We start from the raw sequence: 18,238 nt of genomic DNA on the forward strand, positions 1-18,238 counted from the left end.
TTCTCCAGGGGATCTTTCCAATCCAAGGATCGAACCTAGGTCTACCAAATTGCTGGTGGATTCTTTACCAGCTGAGCCACCAGGGAAGTCCAAGAATACTGGAGTGGGTAGCCTATCCCTTCTCCAGCGGATCTTCCCCACCCAGGAATTGAACCAGGGTCTCTTGCATTGCAGGCAGATTCTTTACCAGCTGAGTTACCAGTGAACAGAATGTGACTGTGAAAAATCGACTGAAACCAATACAAGATGGGAATAATTTTAGAATGCCAAAATTAGTATTTTAAAATAAACTATGAATAAAGGGGACACCGAGTCTTGTCTTAAAGAAGCTGTTTGTCATTTTTTTAGAGATTACAACACACATACAATAAATGAATTTTATCAAAATACAGCACATTTTTCTACTATATTCATAAAAATCAATTCCTATGCAAATAGTACTGAAAATCAACTAAAATGAGTTAAAATTTACAAAGAGTTGTTAAAGGGTTTCAATCAATATTATTAAAACTATACAGTACAATAATCAATTGATAACATCTTGAAAGAAGTGCAGTATTGGAGTTCACATCTTTTAAAAAGTACTGCCTATTTACGATGACTAGCAAGAAACAAACGAGTTCAACTCACTTTTGCAAAAATAATGTCGATTACTATTTTTGCTAGTCCTATAAAAGACTTAACCTTCAAACAAGGTTGAAGAACAAAGCATAACAGATTAAAAATTCCAAAATTATATTCTTAGTAATTAAAAATGAATTGTAATAACTGAATATTGCTCTAAAGAAAGGCTCTAGACTAGCCTCGACTAAAAACAGTTCTTGGTCTTCTACGGCACTTTTTTCTGGTCCAAATAACTATGCGTTAATTCTCACCATTGCATGTTATTCAAATTTTATTTGATTACATAGACAGAACAAAAAGAAAGAAAAGTAATGGTCTGAAAAAAATTCATAAACCTCTATCAAATATTTGTTACACTAACGAGGAACAAAGGCAGTTGGTGGTAAAACACTATTACACTGATACGCTTAGAAACCCTTTAAAGACTCTGAAGTGTCGAGTTCACATTTAATGTTACCTGTAGGAACAGCCCTTTTTTTGAACACCATTACACACTGGTAGGCCTCAAGGGCCCACTCCTTTGCTCTACAATTCTCCACAGCAGTTCTCTATCACTATGCCAGTTTCACAGACTCACTTTGGTTTCCTAGCTCCATGCACAGTTTCCTTTTACTTTACCAAGGCAATATGAGGCCAAACAACATCAAGAGGCCTTCCAAAATCTTCTTCCATTTTCTGTTACAGCAACACTATCTCAAAACTGGCCATTTTAGTTTCACTTGTTGCTTAAGGTAAAAATTATAAATTAAGTTTAAAATGGAGTACTAATTATAAAACAGATTGCAAGTACCACCATTTGAAAAAAAAAAAAGGGGGGGGGGATTTCTGCAACACAGAAAATGCATGGACCAACAAAAAAAGAAAGAAAGAGAATGCATGGACATGCATCTACAGGAGAGTTAAAAATTTCCTTTGACTAAAAAATTAAAAATTGATTCACTAGTAGCAACTGTATAGTCAAGGGCTATGACAAGAACAAATCCTATAGAGCTCATAAAACACAATTATTGTCTTTTTTATTTCTTTAAAAAGACATCACATTTTATTTATTCTATTAATAAGAACACATTAACAACTTTTTTCATTCTTTGCTTCCAGATTTTTATAGAAAATAACTGTTTTAATCTGGCCTTGGAAAGTGAACCCACCTGCACCACCTTCACCTACTCACTCTTCAACTCAATATGCACATAGCAAAAGCCAACACTTCAAATCTCTTGCCCACATTAAAAAAAAAGTTTCAGCAGAAAAACATTAATACCAGTTGAATAAAAATAAGGGCATAAAAGCTATGAGATAGACAGCTCTGCCATCTGTCTCTGGGCTACAATCAAGGCTAACTAGAGCCTTGCACAGAGTTCAATCATGTGTATGAAATCCAAAAATAAACCTACACTCTATACAAAAACAACATACATCTGTTTTTGTAGCCTTGACTGCTATGTTTAAAAACCTAACGAGAAGTTTTATATGGTATGAATTCAATAGTCTCCCCCATATACTGTACAGTGGTTCTTTCCCTCTAACCACAAGGTCCATTACTTCATTAATGTACAAATTTGAATATAATTTTTTGAGTTCTTCTTTATATATAAAAATAGTCAAAATATTAATTTCCCCTGCAAGCATCTTCCAATAAATCTTGCTGTCTCTCCATTTTTTTAGTCCACGGCTCTTATGAGGAAACCTCTCTTAAGATGATGAGTTCTACTGTGTTCTGGAAAGTTTTTAGCAAGGACACTGCTTGTCCATGTTCAATATTGATAAAACTGTAGCCGTTAGCCTAGAAGAAAGAAGAAAAAGACTTAAAAATTTTTTTCATAATAATTTGTGTTTGCACATTTAAATTTCTGCCAGGTAGTCCACAAAGCTGGCAGAAAATAAGAATCATTTTGGCAATTTAAAACAACATCTACACTCCTGGGCTCCATCCCATCTCTATGGAAATAAAAGCTCTAAAGCTAGGACCTAGAAACCTGGATCTTGTCCACTTTTCCAGATGATTCTTATGTAGCAATCCTAATATTAGGAAGCACTTGTCTAAGACACAGTGTTAGACATGGCGTTGAGTTTCACACTACGATGAAACTGAGGTTGCCAAGTTACAAGGGTGGTAGAAGAGGCACAATAAAGGACAGAAATGGTATGGATCTACAGAAGCAGAAGATATTAAGAAGTGGCAAGAATACACAGAAGAACTATACAAACATATCTTCATGACCCAGATAATCATGATGGTGTGATCACCAACCTAGAGCCTGACATTCTGGAATGTGAAGTCAAGTGGGCCTTAGGAAGCATCACTACGAACAAAGCTAGTGGAGGTGATGGAATTCCAGGTGAGCTATTTCAAATCCTAAAAGATGATGCTGTGAAAGAGTTGCACTCAATATGCCAGCAAATTTGGAAAACTCAGCAGTGGTCACAGAACTGGAAAAGGTGTTTTCATTCCAATCCCAAAGAAAGGTAATGCCAAAGAATGCTCAAACTACCACACAATTGCACTCATCTCACATGCTAGTAAAGTAATGCTCAAAATTCTCCAAGCCAGGCTTTAACAGTATGTGAACTGTGAACTTCCAGATGTTCAAGCTGGACTTAAAAAAGGTAGAGGAACCAGAGGTCAAATTGCCAACATCCGCTGGATCATCGAAAAAGCAAGAGAGTTCCAAAAAACATCTATTTCTGCTTTATTGACTATGCCAAAGCCTTTGACTGTGTGGATCACAACAAACTGTGGAAAATTATGGAAGAGATGGGAATACCAGACAACCTGACCTGCCTCTTGAGAAATCTGTATGCAGGTCAGGAAGCAACAGAATTGGACATGGAACAACAGACTGGTTCCAAATAGGAAAAGGAGTATGTCAAGGTTGTATATTGTCACCTTGCTTATTTAACTTATATGCAGAGTACATCATGAGAAACGCCAGGCTGGATGAAGCATGAGCTGGAATCAAGATTGCTGGGGGAAATATCAATAGCCTAGATACGCAGATGATACCACCCTTATGGCAGAAAGCGAAGAACTAAAGAGCCTCTTGATGAAAGTGAAAGAGGAGAGTGAAAAAGTTGGCTTAAAACTCAACATTTAGAAAACTAAGATCATGGCATCTGGTCCCATCACTTCATGGCAAATAGATGGGGAAGCAGTGGAAACAGTGGCAGACTTGGTTTTTTTGGGCTCCAGATGGTAGAGATGCAGCCATCACTGCAGATGGTCACTGCAGCCATGAAATTAAAAGACGCTTACTCCTTGGAAGGAAAGTTATGATCCACCTAGACAGCATATTATAAAGCAGAGACAGTATTTTGCCAACAAAGGTCCACCTAGTCAAGGCCTTGGTTCTTCCAGTAGTCATGAATGGATGTCAAAGTTGGATTATAAAGAAAGCTGAATGCCGAAGAATTGATGCTTTTGAACTGTGGTGTTGGAGAAGACTCTTGAGAATCCCTCGGACTCAAGGAGATCCAACCAGTCCATCCTAAAGGAAATCAGTCCTAAATGTTCTTTGGAAGGACTGATGCTCAAGCTGAAACCCAATACTTTGGCCACCTGATTCGAAGAACTGACACATTTGAAAAGACCCTGATGGGGGGAAAGGTTGAAGGCAGGAGGAGAATGGGACAACAGAAGATGAGATGGTTGGATGGCATCACTGACTCAATGGACATGAGTTAGCGATTGACAGGACTGATGCTGAAGCTGAAACTCCAATACTTTGGCCATTTGATGCGAGGAACTGACTCATTTGAAAAGACCCTGATGCTGGGAAAGACTGTAGGCAGGAGGAGAAGGGGATGACAGAGGATGAGATGGTTGGATGGCATCACTGACTCAACGGACAAGAGTTTGAGTAAACTCCAGGAGTTGGTGATGGACAGGGAGACCTGGCGTGCTGCAGTCCATGGGGTCGCAAAGAGTCAGACACGACTAAAGTGACTGAGTCAATGAAGTGACTGAACCGAGAAGAGGTTGAGGTACAGTCTTCCCACTTGCCTAGGAGTCATGACAGCAAGAACACTACACCTATTGTGATTTAGGTTAAACATTTAACGAGGTCTTACCATACACCAGATACACAGTTCTAAATGCCTCTCAGTGCTTCTTAAATCTTTCAATTCTCATAACACAGAAAAGGGATTCTTTCTCATCTTATTTTAGAACAAGTTAACATTTATAACTTGCGCAACTTGTTCTTGCCATTAATGGTTGGATGGCATCACTGACTCAATGGACATGAGTTGAGCAAGCTCTGGGAGATGGTGAAGGAGAGGGAAGCCTGGTGTATTGCAGTCCATGGGATCCCAAAGAGTTGGACATGACTGAACAACAACATTCATAAACTTAATCAAAAGGCTAAGATATATTTCAAAAATGCTAAGGTGTATTTAAAACTATTAGTATGATTTTCCAAGGTATAAGGTAGAAATATTTCAAGCTATGAAAGCACTAGAGAGTAGCCCATAAGAAATGCCTCTGTTCATCCAAAAGTATCTAAGGATAACTTCATAAAATGCTTACTTTCTAATCTGGCATTTGATGAGATCAGATATTATTTTAAAAAAAGAAAATAGTGAAAAATGTATCTTAAGTTACCTGAATAATTTTATCACCTGGCTGCAATAATTTTGATGCAGGTCCTTCAGGTTGTACCCTTGTTACAAATATACCCTTTAAACAACAAAAAAGATAATTATTTACTGGAAAGAAGTATGCATAAAAAGAGAGTACCAAGGAGCAATCTTTTCTATAGTATGCAAATATTTGAACTGTGGTACAAGTTTTCTCCCTGTCTTTTCTAATATTGTGATAATGCTATGTTATTTGTGCTTCTGGTTATTCTTACAGTAGTACAGTGATTTTTTTGTTAAAGTAATAAAAAAAAGTACATATATAGCTGTGTAGAAAACTATTAACAATTAAAATGTCACTTCACAATATAATGAACATTAAAATTTTGGAGTTAAATTTGTATTCATCAAACAATTAATTTGTACTGATCACATTTCAAAACTAAAAGCTGAACAGGGAAATCATTAGGTGATGTCTGTCTAGATTTAAATAAATATCTGTTAGATTTTTACTTATGCATAAAAGACATTAATTTAGTGAATAAAAACTAATGGGCATTTCAAGGATATATAAACAAAACTCACATCGTCATCAGGTCTGAACGGGTTTCCTCTTCCCCCAACCCCTCCTGATATGCTAAATCCAAGTTCTGGATCCTTTTCAACTCTCACTCGAATCTGAGTTAACACAAAAATAAAGTTACTGCTGTATCAGAAAAAGTTACAACAATATTCATATTGGTAAATTAAGTTCAAGAAAACATAAATATGTAAGAATTCACCTAAAATAAATATTTGGGCAGATGAAATGAAACTACAATGTGAATAATATGTTAATGAGTTAGTGAGTTAAAGGCACAGCTAAGATTATAAAGCACAGCTCCTAAATCAATCTATTGCTATCTTATGAGGATTATACAACCAATTAAAGTTGAGTTTATATATTTTGGACATCACACACTCTAATGACATAGAGTATACACACAAAACATGGACTTTATCATCAATTTCCATTTGCAAACATCTAAATTACATAGTATTTCTTACTATAATATGTTTCATAAGACATATAAAAAGATCCCTGGGTGGTTGTTGGGAGGCTAACTTCTTTCCTGAATCTGTTTATACCCTTCAAAGGAGCTAGGATTTATGATCAATTGGTATTATTTTTTACAACCAAGCTATAGAAAAAGAGGCAAGAGCTAAATTTTGTTGTAAAACACTCCCTTTCTCCAGAAACTAAAACGAAATGAATGATACATTTCTCTAAGTTTCTAATGATATTATTTCTCTAAGTTTCTAATGATATTATTTTATTAATAAGCTATCAAAATACATGAATATATGACTGTTGGCTTTCAAAGTACTTTTTAAGATTTAATTCTCAAAGCTCTTTGGAGACTATAGTCCAGTTTCAGAAACCAAGTATCAAATAACACTTAGCAGATATAATACACCTTTCAAGTTTAAAAGTCTACTATTTATACTCCTGAAGAATGTCTGATTATTGGAACATCATCAACCAGTTTGGAAAAACAACCACCTTAGGGAAAATAAATCATGCCCTCAACGCTATATCCTATGTCAATTTATCAGAATGGGAGGGGGAATCATATAATCAAGTTAAACCACAAAGTTTAATACCTTATAAACTTAACATGAAACCAAACCATTAAACAAAATGGTAAAAACTATGTTAAAATTCTATATGGATTTATTGCTATAATTAAATCACCTATAAAATACATTAAAAGCTTAGTCTCATATTCCAAATATTCTTGTTCATTCTTACCTCTTGCCTTGCCAGTTCATGGCCTTGTCTAGGAGAACAATGGGGCTGTGTGTATGGAGGCTGGTGGGCCACTTTCAGCATCAAGTAATCAATTAGTTGTTCTCTAGAGGGATGCCTTGCCACAGATGCCTGAGGAAGGGGGTGATGTATTTGACTATAATTTGCCTGAGGCCTGAGAGGCTGGCCCATCTGTCCATTACTCAAAGGCATCTAAGAAAAACATGAAGTGTCTTAAAATGACCAATAATAATGCCTTATAACAAACACTTGGATTTTCTTCTTGGAGCATTACAAAAGCACTTGAGTTTAACATTCTAAATCACATTATCATGCCATGTATGCCTTTTTTTTTTCCTCTGATTTTACACTTTTAAAAGGAAAAGAAGAACCCTGTTAATGTCTTAATTCTAAGTTTGCCTGATGCTTGCTGATAAGATTCACTCTTTTAAAGCTTCAAATTAATCACATCTACATTTAAAATTATTTGCTTTTCTGTAACTGTAACCCAATGTTAAAATGATAAACAGTATGCCAAAATTTTAAAATTTAAGTAAGACCGTTAAAAGGGAATCTTTTCCTATACTTAGTCTCTCACATACACTCCAAAGACGCAGTTGCTGTTTTGTGGTAGAACATTTTCATAACCTGAGTATATTCTTGTACCTCCATTCTCTCCTTTCCAGAACTAAAAAGCCAATCAGCAATGCAGGAGGAAACGGATTTATTCCTTGTGTGTGTGTGTGTGTGTGTGTGTGTGTGTCAAGTTATGAAATTTTACACTCTCTAAATACTAATTTCATAGAATGTGAGCCACAAAAATTAAACCTTGACATTTTACTTTTCACAGACTAAACAAAAAAGTCAAGATTATTCTGTTGCTGTTAAAGAATTATCTTGGTTTAAAGACTCTTGTCTTTTAGACTTAAAAATAACCTTTGTGGAAATGTGATAATAGCTTATTCTGTTAGTGTGAGGAATCTATCTGAAAAATAAAAGGTTATATTTATATTACAAATATATGCATATAAAGAGATTTTTGTGTATAAGAGGAAATAAATACATTTAAGCTATTCAATCATTTAAAACTTCACTGTTAACTTTTAACCCACAAGGAAATTACAGAAAAACTGTGAGGGAAATTATTTGAGTCCCGTTTCCCTAAAATTACCCAAAGTAGAAAAGTTTGGGAAAAGATCATGACAACAATTTCAGAACTATTTATCTTCTTATGTGCATCTTGCTGAGGAATACAAACTTTGGTTCTGGTGAAGATATTTTTATTTAAACAGAAAGTTCTCTTTTTCACTGTATTATACTTGAGAACTTAGTAAAATATGAAGTCTGGCTGTTTTATGACAGGGCACAAAGATAACCCTCTATCACAAATCTTACATTGCTTAGGGAGAAGAAAGAGATGCTATATTCTCTCTCTTTTTTAAACTGTGGTTGTTTCCCACTTGGTCACTAGACTTGAAGCAATTAATCTGTCCAGGAGCGCTTAAATATTAAATACTGTGTGTGTGTGTGTGTGTTCAGTTGTGTTCGCCTCTTTGCAACCTCACGTACTATAGCCCGCCAGGCTCTTCCGTCCGTAAGATTGCAGCTATTTTTTCAGGCACGCTCTGTAGACAGCACTTGTTTTTCTCCATGCTAATAAAATTTATTCCTATGGCCAGATTCAATACCTTTCTCCCAGGGAGAACACTATAGACAATAACTACTTCTGACCCATTCTTAAGACTCCTTGACACATAGAACTTACGCATACTTGACATTCTACATCAGTGTTAAACACAGCCATGGAATATACTAAACTATGATTAGCAGGTAACTCAGGAGAACAAAACACATAAAACAAACTCAGCAACCAAAACTACAAAATGGATATTAAAAAGAAACTGGATAGGAGTGCTCAATTAAAAGAAAAGCAACCAAAAACGGGTAAAATAAATAACTATGTATAAACTTAAATGGCTGGGTTCCTACTCTCAAGAACAATGCAAAAGTTTATATAACTGTGCTTCACAACTATATCTGGTTATACTAGGGATATAGGCTTAGTTAAGATAAAAGAACTGAGGAAAATACTAAAGAAAAGAATTACGTATCTAGCACTGGTGACAAAAAAGTAAACTCTCTAAATGAGTGATGTTTTAGTTATAAAAGTAATAAGACTACAACCATCATCTATTTTATCATATACAAAAGTCTTTCAAGGTGATTTCCAACTACATTAGAAGTATTATCTGTTAAAATGCCTTCATCATCCAATGATGAACTTGAGACAAGTTCATTTTTAACTCTCCAAATAGTTTACTATCAGGAACGCCAAAAAGCCTTTGATTCAAATGACAAGGTGATAATACTACAGAAATCCAAAATTAACAAAATGATTCTTCAGTGTGGACAAAATCATGAAATAAACTAAGAAACAGCAGAGTGAAATTTTATATCTTATTTCTCAATTATTAAAAAACTTACTAATCAAGAGGGAAAGGTCCTCACAAAAGCGTTTTCAGTGTTAAAACATATTTCCAGTTCAAAAGCTGTAAAACACAGTAAGCTCACAGATACTACTTCATTCCCTGAGCACCTACTTTCATCAGGCTGTCTGGAAGAACATCTTTGTGACTAATTGGAGCTGATGGGTAGTTCTGCTGTCCTGAAATGAATATATCATCTTGACAAGGATCTCCTGGACAAGATGTCTGGGGATGCTTCAAATGAGGGGGAAATAAAAAATAAACAAATAATGATCTTTAAGATGTGAAACCAAAACAGTGACGACACTTAAGAGGAGATACTGCTAGACAATTGAAAGATGAAGGACTAAATCAAACCTTACCATCATAACTGCACCTTTATAAGGGCTGTTAACTAGCTTTATTGTGGTAATCACTGTACAATACATACATGTATCAAACCATCAAGATGTATACCTTAAACTAAAACAAGGTTGTATGTCAGTTATATCTCTAAAACTGGAAACAATATTAGTACCTTTAACAGTCTTTCAAAGTTACGTGGCAAAATGTTTATTCTTATAATGTGTAAAAAGTACATCTGAATATATATTGTTAAGATATTCCTTTATGATGCTTTTATGATTTTATTTACAGTAATACCTAGCTTTTAACATTTGCAGCAATAAGTTTAGTTATTAATCCAAATTAAGAGGCCCAAATTTTTTTTTTTTTTTTTAAGAGGCCCAAATTTTAAGAGCAACTAAAACATATGTACTCCTGTTGAGTACAGCAAAAAGTTTTAGTTAAAAAGAAAAAAAGTAACTGCTGTTCTTTTAACAGCACAGCATCATCCAGGATTTACTTCTTAATGATGAGCAATATCAGTAAATATACAGTCTTATGTGCCTATTTTTCACCTTAATTTAGCTCTAAACACACCTAGTTATATTTTAGAAAACTAAACAGATTCTGATAAATAGCAGTATTGTTACCTCCAAAAAAGTGTTATGGCTGGCAACACAGATACACAAACTACTGCAAAAGGTGTTATGTAAAAACCCAAACGAACTTTCTGGCCAACTCAATATATCATCATGTTGAAAAATAATGTGAAATCTACTTCATTATTATATGCCACAGGATACAAACAAATCTAAGTGTTTGTAATTTAGTCTTAGGAACCGTATCTGCAACAAAGCTATCATGTGCAGTGTTGCTAGTTCACATTATGGCTTAGGGGGCTTTTGTTTGGTTTCTGCTGTTTTGTTTCTCTCGTGGCCGGGCTGTACAGCATGTGGATCTGAGTTCCCTGGAGTCTTAACCACAGGACCACCAGGGAAGTCCTGGCTTAGTATTTTTAGATGTAGCTTGATCTGATTTTGTGTATTTATACAGTGAATACTTTATTTGCCTTTTCCATTTTTGAGATGTGTTTTCAGAAATGTGTAATCAACTTAACTCACAGCTTGAAGTTTAAACTCAAGTGTGAATGTACAACTATATCTTTAAATGAACATGTACATTACAGATGAAAAAGTTAAAGTGCAACAGACTCAAAGATTCTGAATTTAATAAGAAGCAAAAGATATTATTGATCAAGAATTTGTTAAAAAAAAAAAAAAAACCAATTGCTCTCAATGACTATAAAGATTATCCCTGAGTTAATAACCCCATGGCTTCAGCTGGAAAGAGCACCAAAAATTCAGGGCTTAGTAGCCATCATCCCCTCTCTCCCTGTTTAAACTGCTAAGTTCCAAAATGATTGCTGCCACTAATATGTGACACAGAGACTGAGTGGCCGCAGGTGACAGAGGACAGCAAGATGAGGGAGGTCCCGGCAGAGCAAAGTGAACCCTGGACACTGCTCCTGAGAAAACAGACTCAAGCCAGGAGGGTAATAAAAAGTCGGAGGGGACTGGGGGTGGTGAGAAAGGGGACGCTCAAGTAAAAAGCAAAGGACCCAGAAACAGGGTCAGTATGGAAATAAAACTATGTGGGAGAGAATAAGCTTTACAAAGGCAGAAAGGTCTTTCCAGGATGGCAGAAGGGCAGAGGAAATATTTACTTAGAGGTCATGCTACCACCTCAAGCTGTCATGGAAAGACAAATTTTATAACAGCCAGAGTTGTTCTGGTCTTTCTCCTTTTCTGTCCTTCTTATCTCCTACCCTTAACTTTCATATTAAGAATAAACCTTCCTTCTTCCCACAAATGATTAGGTGGGTGTTAATGGATTTGGGTTTTGCCTTTTCACTGGTACTTATTGCAATTTCTCCAGCCTCACATTTAATCATATTCTGCAAATTATGATTAAACTGAATTCCAGGTATTTATTTGCCAACTCTCAGTCACTAAAGTGAAAATTCTTCTTTCCTACAACCCCTCTATGTATTATGCATGGCACAGCATTAACATTCTGAGTTAGCGGAAGCAAGCTAATTTTAAGAGAGAGCACTGCAAAGAAAAAGAATTTTTAAAAAAACCTCTTCAACTCCTATTGCTCACCCCTTTTTACATAAATAAGAGCTGACTACACCTTTAAGTTATGACCACAGAAACTTAAGAGGTAAAGTCTAAATCAGCTTTGCAGAGCTTTACAACTAAGCCATGCAAGAACTGGGAGGTAATCAAGGTCTTTAACCCACAGTACAGATTTATTTTCTAGAACTGTTAACACATTATTGACCCAGGGATTTTTGCAGAAACTGAGGCCTGTGGCAGGTGATTTGTTATGTAAGTGGATATTCAAACACTCTGGTCAGTAACATTTGGGTAACATGAAATGTGGGCTTCTTTCTCATCTATGTACTGAAGTACTGATCTACTGCAGGTACTCACTCGAAAAGTGTGCCCACCAGAACCTCTTCCGTCTGCAACACTCAAGGCGAGACTGCCCTGGCTGCCATGCAGATCCCTAGAGCTGCCATAGTGAAAGTTGCTTACAGCAGTAAAATTGGAATTAAAGGACCTTGACAGCATGCTCTGAATAAAGAGGGGATAGATTTAACAGAGATTAGTGTAGCATGCAAAATTCACAAGACACGTTATACACATAGACATATATACAAGTAACCCCCAGATTACGCAGGAATACCATGCAACACTGAATTTTCAGAGACACTAAAAGAAATTGGCACTATTTACCATATATTTACATGAAAACATATATGTATACGCACATAAATTATATGTAAACCCAACCATTTACATGTTTAAACACCAAAAAAGAAAGTGCAAACATACAGCCGCTCTTAGGCTATTATGTTTTACTCCTAACCTATCTTATTAGAAGTTCATCAGAAAATAGGAATTGATGTCACATCCAGAAGTATTTGTATGTATAAGGTTACACACAGAATACGAACTAATTTCTTTGTAAAGGCAAACTTTACCAACACTCAGTTATTTCTAAGTCAAAATGGTTTTCTAGAAAGAATGCTTCATTCTGTAGAAATGAATTGTCTTATTAAGTAAATGGAGACTTTAAACATACATAATATAGCACAAAATGTATTTGCAAAGAAATACTTGGCTGTTATAATGTCTAATAAAAATTACCTTTCACACTTAAAAAATGTTTTAAAGAAAAGTTTAACACAAACACAGACTTTTAGGGGTATAATATTTAAAAGGCTCCTACTGCTCTGCAATTATCAGGGAAAAAAATCCAATAAATCTAGAAAATGTACATGAAAACTCTTTTCTCATTCAAATAGATATTAAAAGTAATTGTATTTTTAGAAGTCAGTAGTGGCTCTACTGTTTAACCTTGAAGAAGCCTTCAAGTTTCACTGATAGATGCCTTCCATGACTGAGTTTACATAAATGCCTAATCGCCAATCTCAGAGGTCCCTGAACAATGTACTTCAAAAAAGCACCGCCTGACTCTCCCTGTTCTTGCTTGGTTATTCCCGGAGTTCACTACTGTCCTTTCACATGTGGATGCTTGTAGTCATGTCCCTGAACACTGAAGGTCTGATGGTCAAACCAAGAGAAACCTCATTTTGAACATGGCTTCTTAGTAAGAAAATACACAAATGCTTGTTATGGCCATAATAAGCATTTCTGTATTACTCTTAGGAAGTACTTAATTTTCTTCATATATGAAGTTGATCTCTTATACAAAGAAACAATATAACATTTCAGAAAGAAAGGAATCTATAAAACTACAACGAACAAATTTAGTTATTTTGTGAATTCTAAAGTAAATATAAAGGAAAAAGCTGAATAGGCCAGGCTCAGTACTTTCTCAAAGCATTTCACAAAGAATAAGGATTTGGCAGAAGCAATCCATAGGTTCCCCAAACATGTGATTAGAAAGTAAAAATAAATTATACACATAATCACACACAGAAAACATATAAAAAACACACATTCATGCATTATAACACAGTTTTACATGTTAACTTGAGTGGTCTGATTGATTCTTTTTAATACTATCTTGGAACAAAGTCTTTGCTGTCATCTTTGAACATATATGAGGTTTTCGTAAATATCTCACTGAGTAAGAAGGCTAAAGTCCAGAACAGGTCTGACTTTGAATTTAGGCCTGTACAGATACATCCACGTAAAACTGCACCCTATCAAAACATATCAACACATTGTGCAAAGTTCAATTAAGTGCTGAACATATGTCCTGGACATTGTTTACTACATGCTAATAGTTGTATAACAGCAAGTGAAAATGGAAATTATCATATTGTGTTAATCATATGGAGTGCTTATCAGTTTTTAATATAAGAAGGAATACTGGCAAATGTTGACATTAGGAATAACTTTACAAATTTTTATTTCTTTGCAATATCTGTTGATAAGTTTAATTGAGTCAGTCTTGAGATTTCTGAGGTGAGATCTATTTTCTTGTTTGTGTTCCAGGTACAGTTTGTAGGGGAAGTTGGGAAGGAGGGGTTACTACTTAAAAAAGCCAAGTAAGCTTCAATAACTAATCGCTTTCTGTTTTACTATTAAACTCCCAGCTGGGCAGAGCAGCACCTTTTCCTCTAGAGGTCAGGCAGGCATTGTGAACTCCCCTGAGGAAATTTTTCAAATGCCCACCATGCCATTAGAATTATGTTTAAAGAAGAGGGGGAGATGCAGAGGAACAAATAGAAATTTCCCATCACCCTCCACCATTTTCAGCCAATGCTTTCAAGTCTGGGGTCTAAATTATGTTGCCCTGTGTCCTCTAAAGCTTTTTCCTAATTTCAATGAGTCAATTCTCATCTCTAAATTACCAGTGGGCACAACTGGGAAACTACTGCCATGTATTCTCCAAGCCATCATACAGTAAATTCTAAACATAAAAAGCAGAAAAGTGCAAGGAACAATGAGATGGCTAATCTTTGCTTCATAATTACTAAAGTCCAGGCAAATCTCTGACCAACAGGAAAGTAGTGGAGAATAGCCATCTGAGATGTCAACTAATAACATCAAGGTAACCAAACTCATTTCGTCCTCCAAATCTGCTATTCCTCATCAGTATCTAGTTTTTTTGGGCATTCCCCAAAAAACAATTATTTAAGGTACCAACCTCAAGTTTAATCCATTTTCCTCAATGAATGATTACAGGAATATTCCCTTCAGAGTAAACCCTTAAAAGTCTATCTCAGAACTGCCTCTTGAATTTGCTGTTTTGTCTCAATTCCACTGATACATTTCTCATTCTATTTATTCTCAGGACTGTCAGACAGTCTCATAACTCAATCAACTTAACTGTAACTATAGCTATAGCTTCTTCCTCCTCAAATCCAGTTCCGCACCATCACCAGAAGTTTATTTATAAAACAGCTGTGTTACTCCTTTACTTAAGAAACTTCCAAATTCCTCAGATAAAGTACACAAATTCAAGAGCCTCAACAGAATGTACAGAATTACAGCTGAAAAAAAATGGATAAATTACAATGAAGTTGCCTAATGCTACAGATGCTCAGCTATTTAAAGCTACAGAATTTAAAAGAGCTAATTATTACAAAGGTTCAATGTAAATTGATATAAGGTATTGATCCTTATTTTAGGCATTGATTTCCAAACATTTTGACTTAAAGAACTTTGAGGTTGTATACACTTAGCTCCCTAAAAATATCTTATATCAATAAACAAAGCTGAAATAATTCTTGGGTAAAATACACTGAGAGACAGGAAGCTGAATCTTGCAGAATGAGTATGCCTTATATATTTGGGCCACAGAACTGTCCTAATATATCAGTTTTAAGGTTAATTTTTTAAAAACATTTATCTCTTTTCAAAAAAATAACATCTACATATAAAGTTATAAAAGCTCATCCATATGAGCTTAAGTTACTTAACAACAATCTTCTAACTATATTAGAGCCACAGACACCTGAGTTCAAATAGGCCAGAAATGCAATATAGGAGAGTCAATAGTAAATGCCATGCCAGAAGCCATCTGAGTCAGTGACAGTGTTAGTTATACAACATGAACTGGGAAAAAAAATCTTAGGTGAAAGATATACATTTACAATACATTTCTTGTTATTCTGTTAACTATATAGTAAACTGTTGTTTTTATACACATATTTACATAATTAATTATTAATAGATGAGCAGGTCAGAAAATACTGAACAGGGGTAAACATGTATTATGTATTATGAGTAGTATGTGTGGCACAATCTAAGAAACACAAATGAATGTAAGCCCATCAGAAAACTTTAAGGAGTAACAGGAAAGAAGTTCCTATCACTATCGCAACTGTTTTGATTCTGGGTATGTCTCAATTTGGACCTCTAATCCCACTACCAAGGAAAAAACTTCTAGGATATAGTAAGTATGTATTCAATAAGTCAGAGTATTTTATTTCATCTTGTTTAAAAAACAAAGTATGCCAAAAATTTTAAAGGAAAATTAGTAAATTCATAAAGAGGCAAATGAAAAATTCATGTTTAATTACCTTTTCTAATTTTTTGGCCTCAATGTGTCGTAGTACTTGTTCTCGCCAATCATGAGGAACTTTACTTTTTCCTGGCGGATCTAATAACGAATGCTCAGAACCAACCCTTGTATTTGGTCTTTTTGAAGGACTAGTCCGTGAATAACTGAAGTCACTAACTGACATAGTTCTCTCTGGTATTTCACTAACAGAGGGTCGAGCACTCTGAGGCCTTGAGGCATTTGGACCATCAACGCTGTAGGTTCGTGCAGAAAGAGGTCTCTGTGATCCTGACATCATTGGAGGAGTTCGTCCCACTGAATGTAACTCTCTGTATGACAAATAATCTCCTTCAGGAACTTGGGTCCGCCTCGTGGGACCTGGATCACCAAGATTTACAGAGGCTGTTGAGGACACACTACTCTGTCGCTGAATTGTAGTTCGAGTTGCTCCAGGAATGAGTCGGTCACTTGGTGAGATGGCCCACATGTCCCCATGTCTTCCTGGACCAAGTCTCTGGTGTAAATGATACCCAGTATTAGCTCGAACATTGTTATGATTAGAGAAATTCATATTGGCAGAATGTTTAGCATAACTGTGACCTTCTGTACTCTCTGATCTAGGAAAGCGCTGTGAGGGAAAATTGACAGGATCTACTTGGGGATTTTGTTTGGAGTGCCACAAAGTGTCCTTGACTGCAGCACTGCTACTGTACTGAATATTATACTGTGGAGGACCATATATCTGAGGCATAGACTGGGGGCCGCTTGTTGTGGGACCTCTTATTATATTTGGTTCTTCAGGATTATGATTTGAATCAAACTTGAAAATTGCCTTTGCACCTGATATTAAATCAGAAGATGAAGAAGAACCAGTAAACACTTGCAATGGTTGATCATATAAAAGCGTAGCTGACTTGCTCCTGACTATATTTTTTCCATCAATAGTAGATGTTACTTTAGCTGTGGCACTTGGCTGCTGAGGTCCATTGTCACTCAGAATGTCATAGATTTTTAGCCCTCCAGTTTCCATATTAGTTATGCTATGAGATTTCACAACAGATCCAATTGGCCCACTTTTCTGAGGGGAGAGATCTTCAGTGCTTTTGGAATGACCCACATCAACAGAAGAATCAGTGTCATGTGGTTCGGTCCTTGTAGGAGATTGGGGAGTTTCCTCAGAATGTCCGTTTACCTTATTTATGCATTCAACATTAGGAAACTTGTTTCCGTTTTCCAAGTGCTCAGCTTCTCCTTTAGCATTATTGCTTAAAAAGCCCATTCCAAGCGCTGTATCTTGTGTCTTTGATCTTTCCACTATCTCTGGTTGAAATGTATCATTAGTTACAAATTTATTTAGATTCATATTGATATGGTCTAATTTGTGAGATTCATCAGATGTGGCTGTTGAGTCAACACCTTTTTCAATAAGAACTAACCTCTCTTCAATATTCAAATCATACTCAGTTAAGTTAAAATCTTTTTTATCAGGAACCTTGATTTTTTCCTCTGTTGAATGATTTAAAATATCTCCATTTTGTAAAAGACTGTTAAAATTTTCATCCTCTTGCCTAAAAGAAAGATAATTTTATCACAAACATCATAAAGCCCAGTTAATGGGGAACATTAACAACTAGCTATTGTGTAGATACACACAGGTAAGAGTGTTGACAGGAGTCACAGAAAAAAGACATTTAGTATCAAGCATGTAATTTTAAAATATTATTGTAACAGTCAAATAATAGAGATTTATATTAAATAGAGACAAGTAAAACATACTAATCAAAATGCACAGATAAGATTATTGCCACTATCATAATCACCATATCACAATAGTTTAATAGAGCTAAACAATGAAGAAAAATATGCATATTTTGTAATGAAATAATTCTCTTCT

The 18,238-nt window shown here is 35.4% G+C and overlaps 1 protein-coding gene across 8 annotated transcripts in view; it reads right to left on the reverse strand.

Annotated features, from left to right (window-relative positions):
* Positions 1-320: 320 nt before the first annotated feature.
* The window catches only part of ERBIN (erbb2 interacting protein), a 119,586-nt gene continuing 101,668 nt past the window's right edge, over positions 321-18,238 (reverse strand). For 2 of the 8 annotated variants that reach the window (XM_043489181.1, XM_043489182.1), the window contains exons 21-27: positions 16,364-17,912; positions 12,294-12,437; positions 9,589-9,708; positions 6,992-7,201; positions 5,785-5,877; positions 5,225-5,299; positions 321-2,407 (exon numbers count right to left, since the gene is read on the reverse strand). In XM_043489181.1, the coding sequence (XP_043345116.1) occupies positions 2,300-2,407; positions 5,225-5,299; positions 5,785-5,877; positions 6,992-7,201; positions 9,589-9,708; positions 12,294-12,437; positions 16,364-17,912 (2,299 nt within the window). In that variant the 3' untranslated portion in view covers positions 321-2,299. The remainder of the gene's footprint in view (positions 2,408-5,224; positions 5,300-5,784; positions 5,878-6,991; positions 7,202-9,588; positions 9,709-12,293; positions 12,438-16,363; positions 17,913-18,238) is intronic. The other 6 variants (XM_043489183.1, XM_043489185.1, XM_043489184.1 and 3 more) reach the window with 6 other exon arrangements.

Source organism: Cervus canadensis, chromosome 16 (assembly GCF_019320065.1).
Source record: "Cervus canadensis isolate Bull #8, Minnesota chromosome 16, ASM1932006v1, whole genome shotgun sequence".
NCBI lineage: Eukaryota > Metazoa > Chordata > Mammalia > Artiodactyla > Cervidae > Cervus > Cervus canadensis.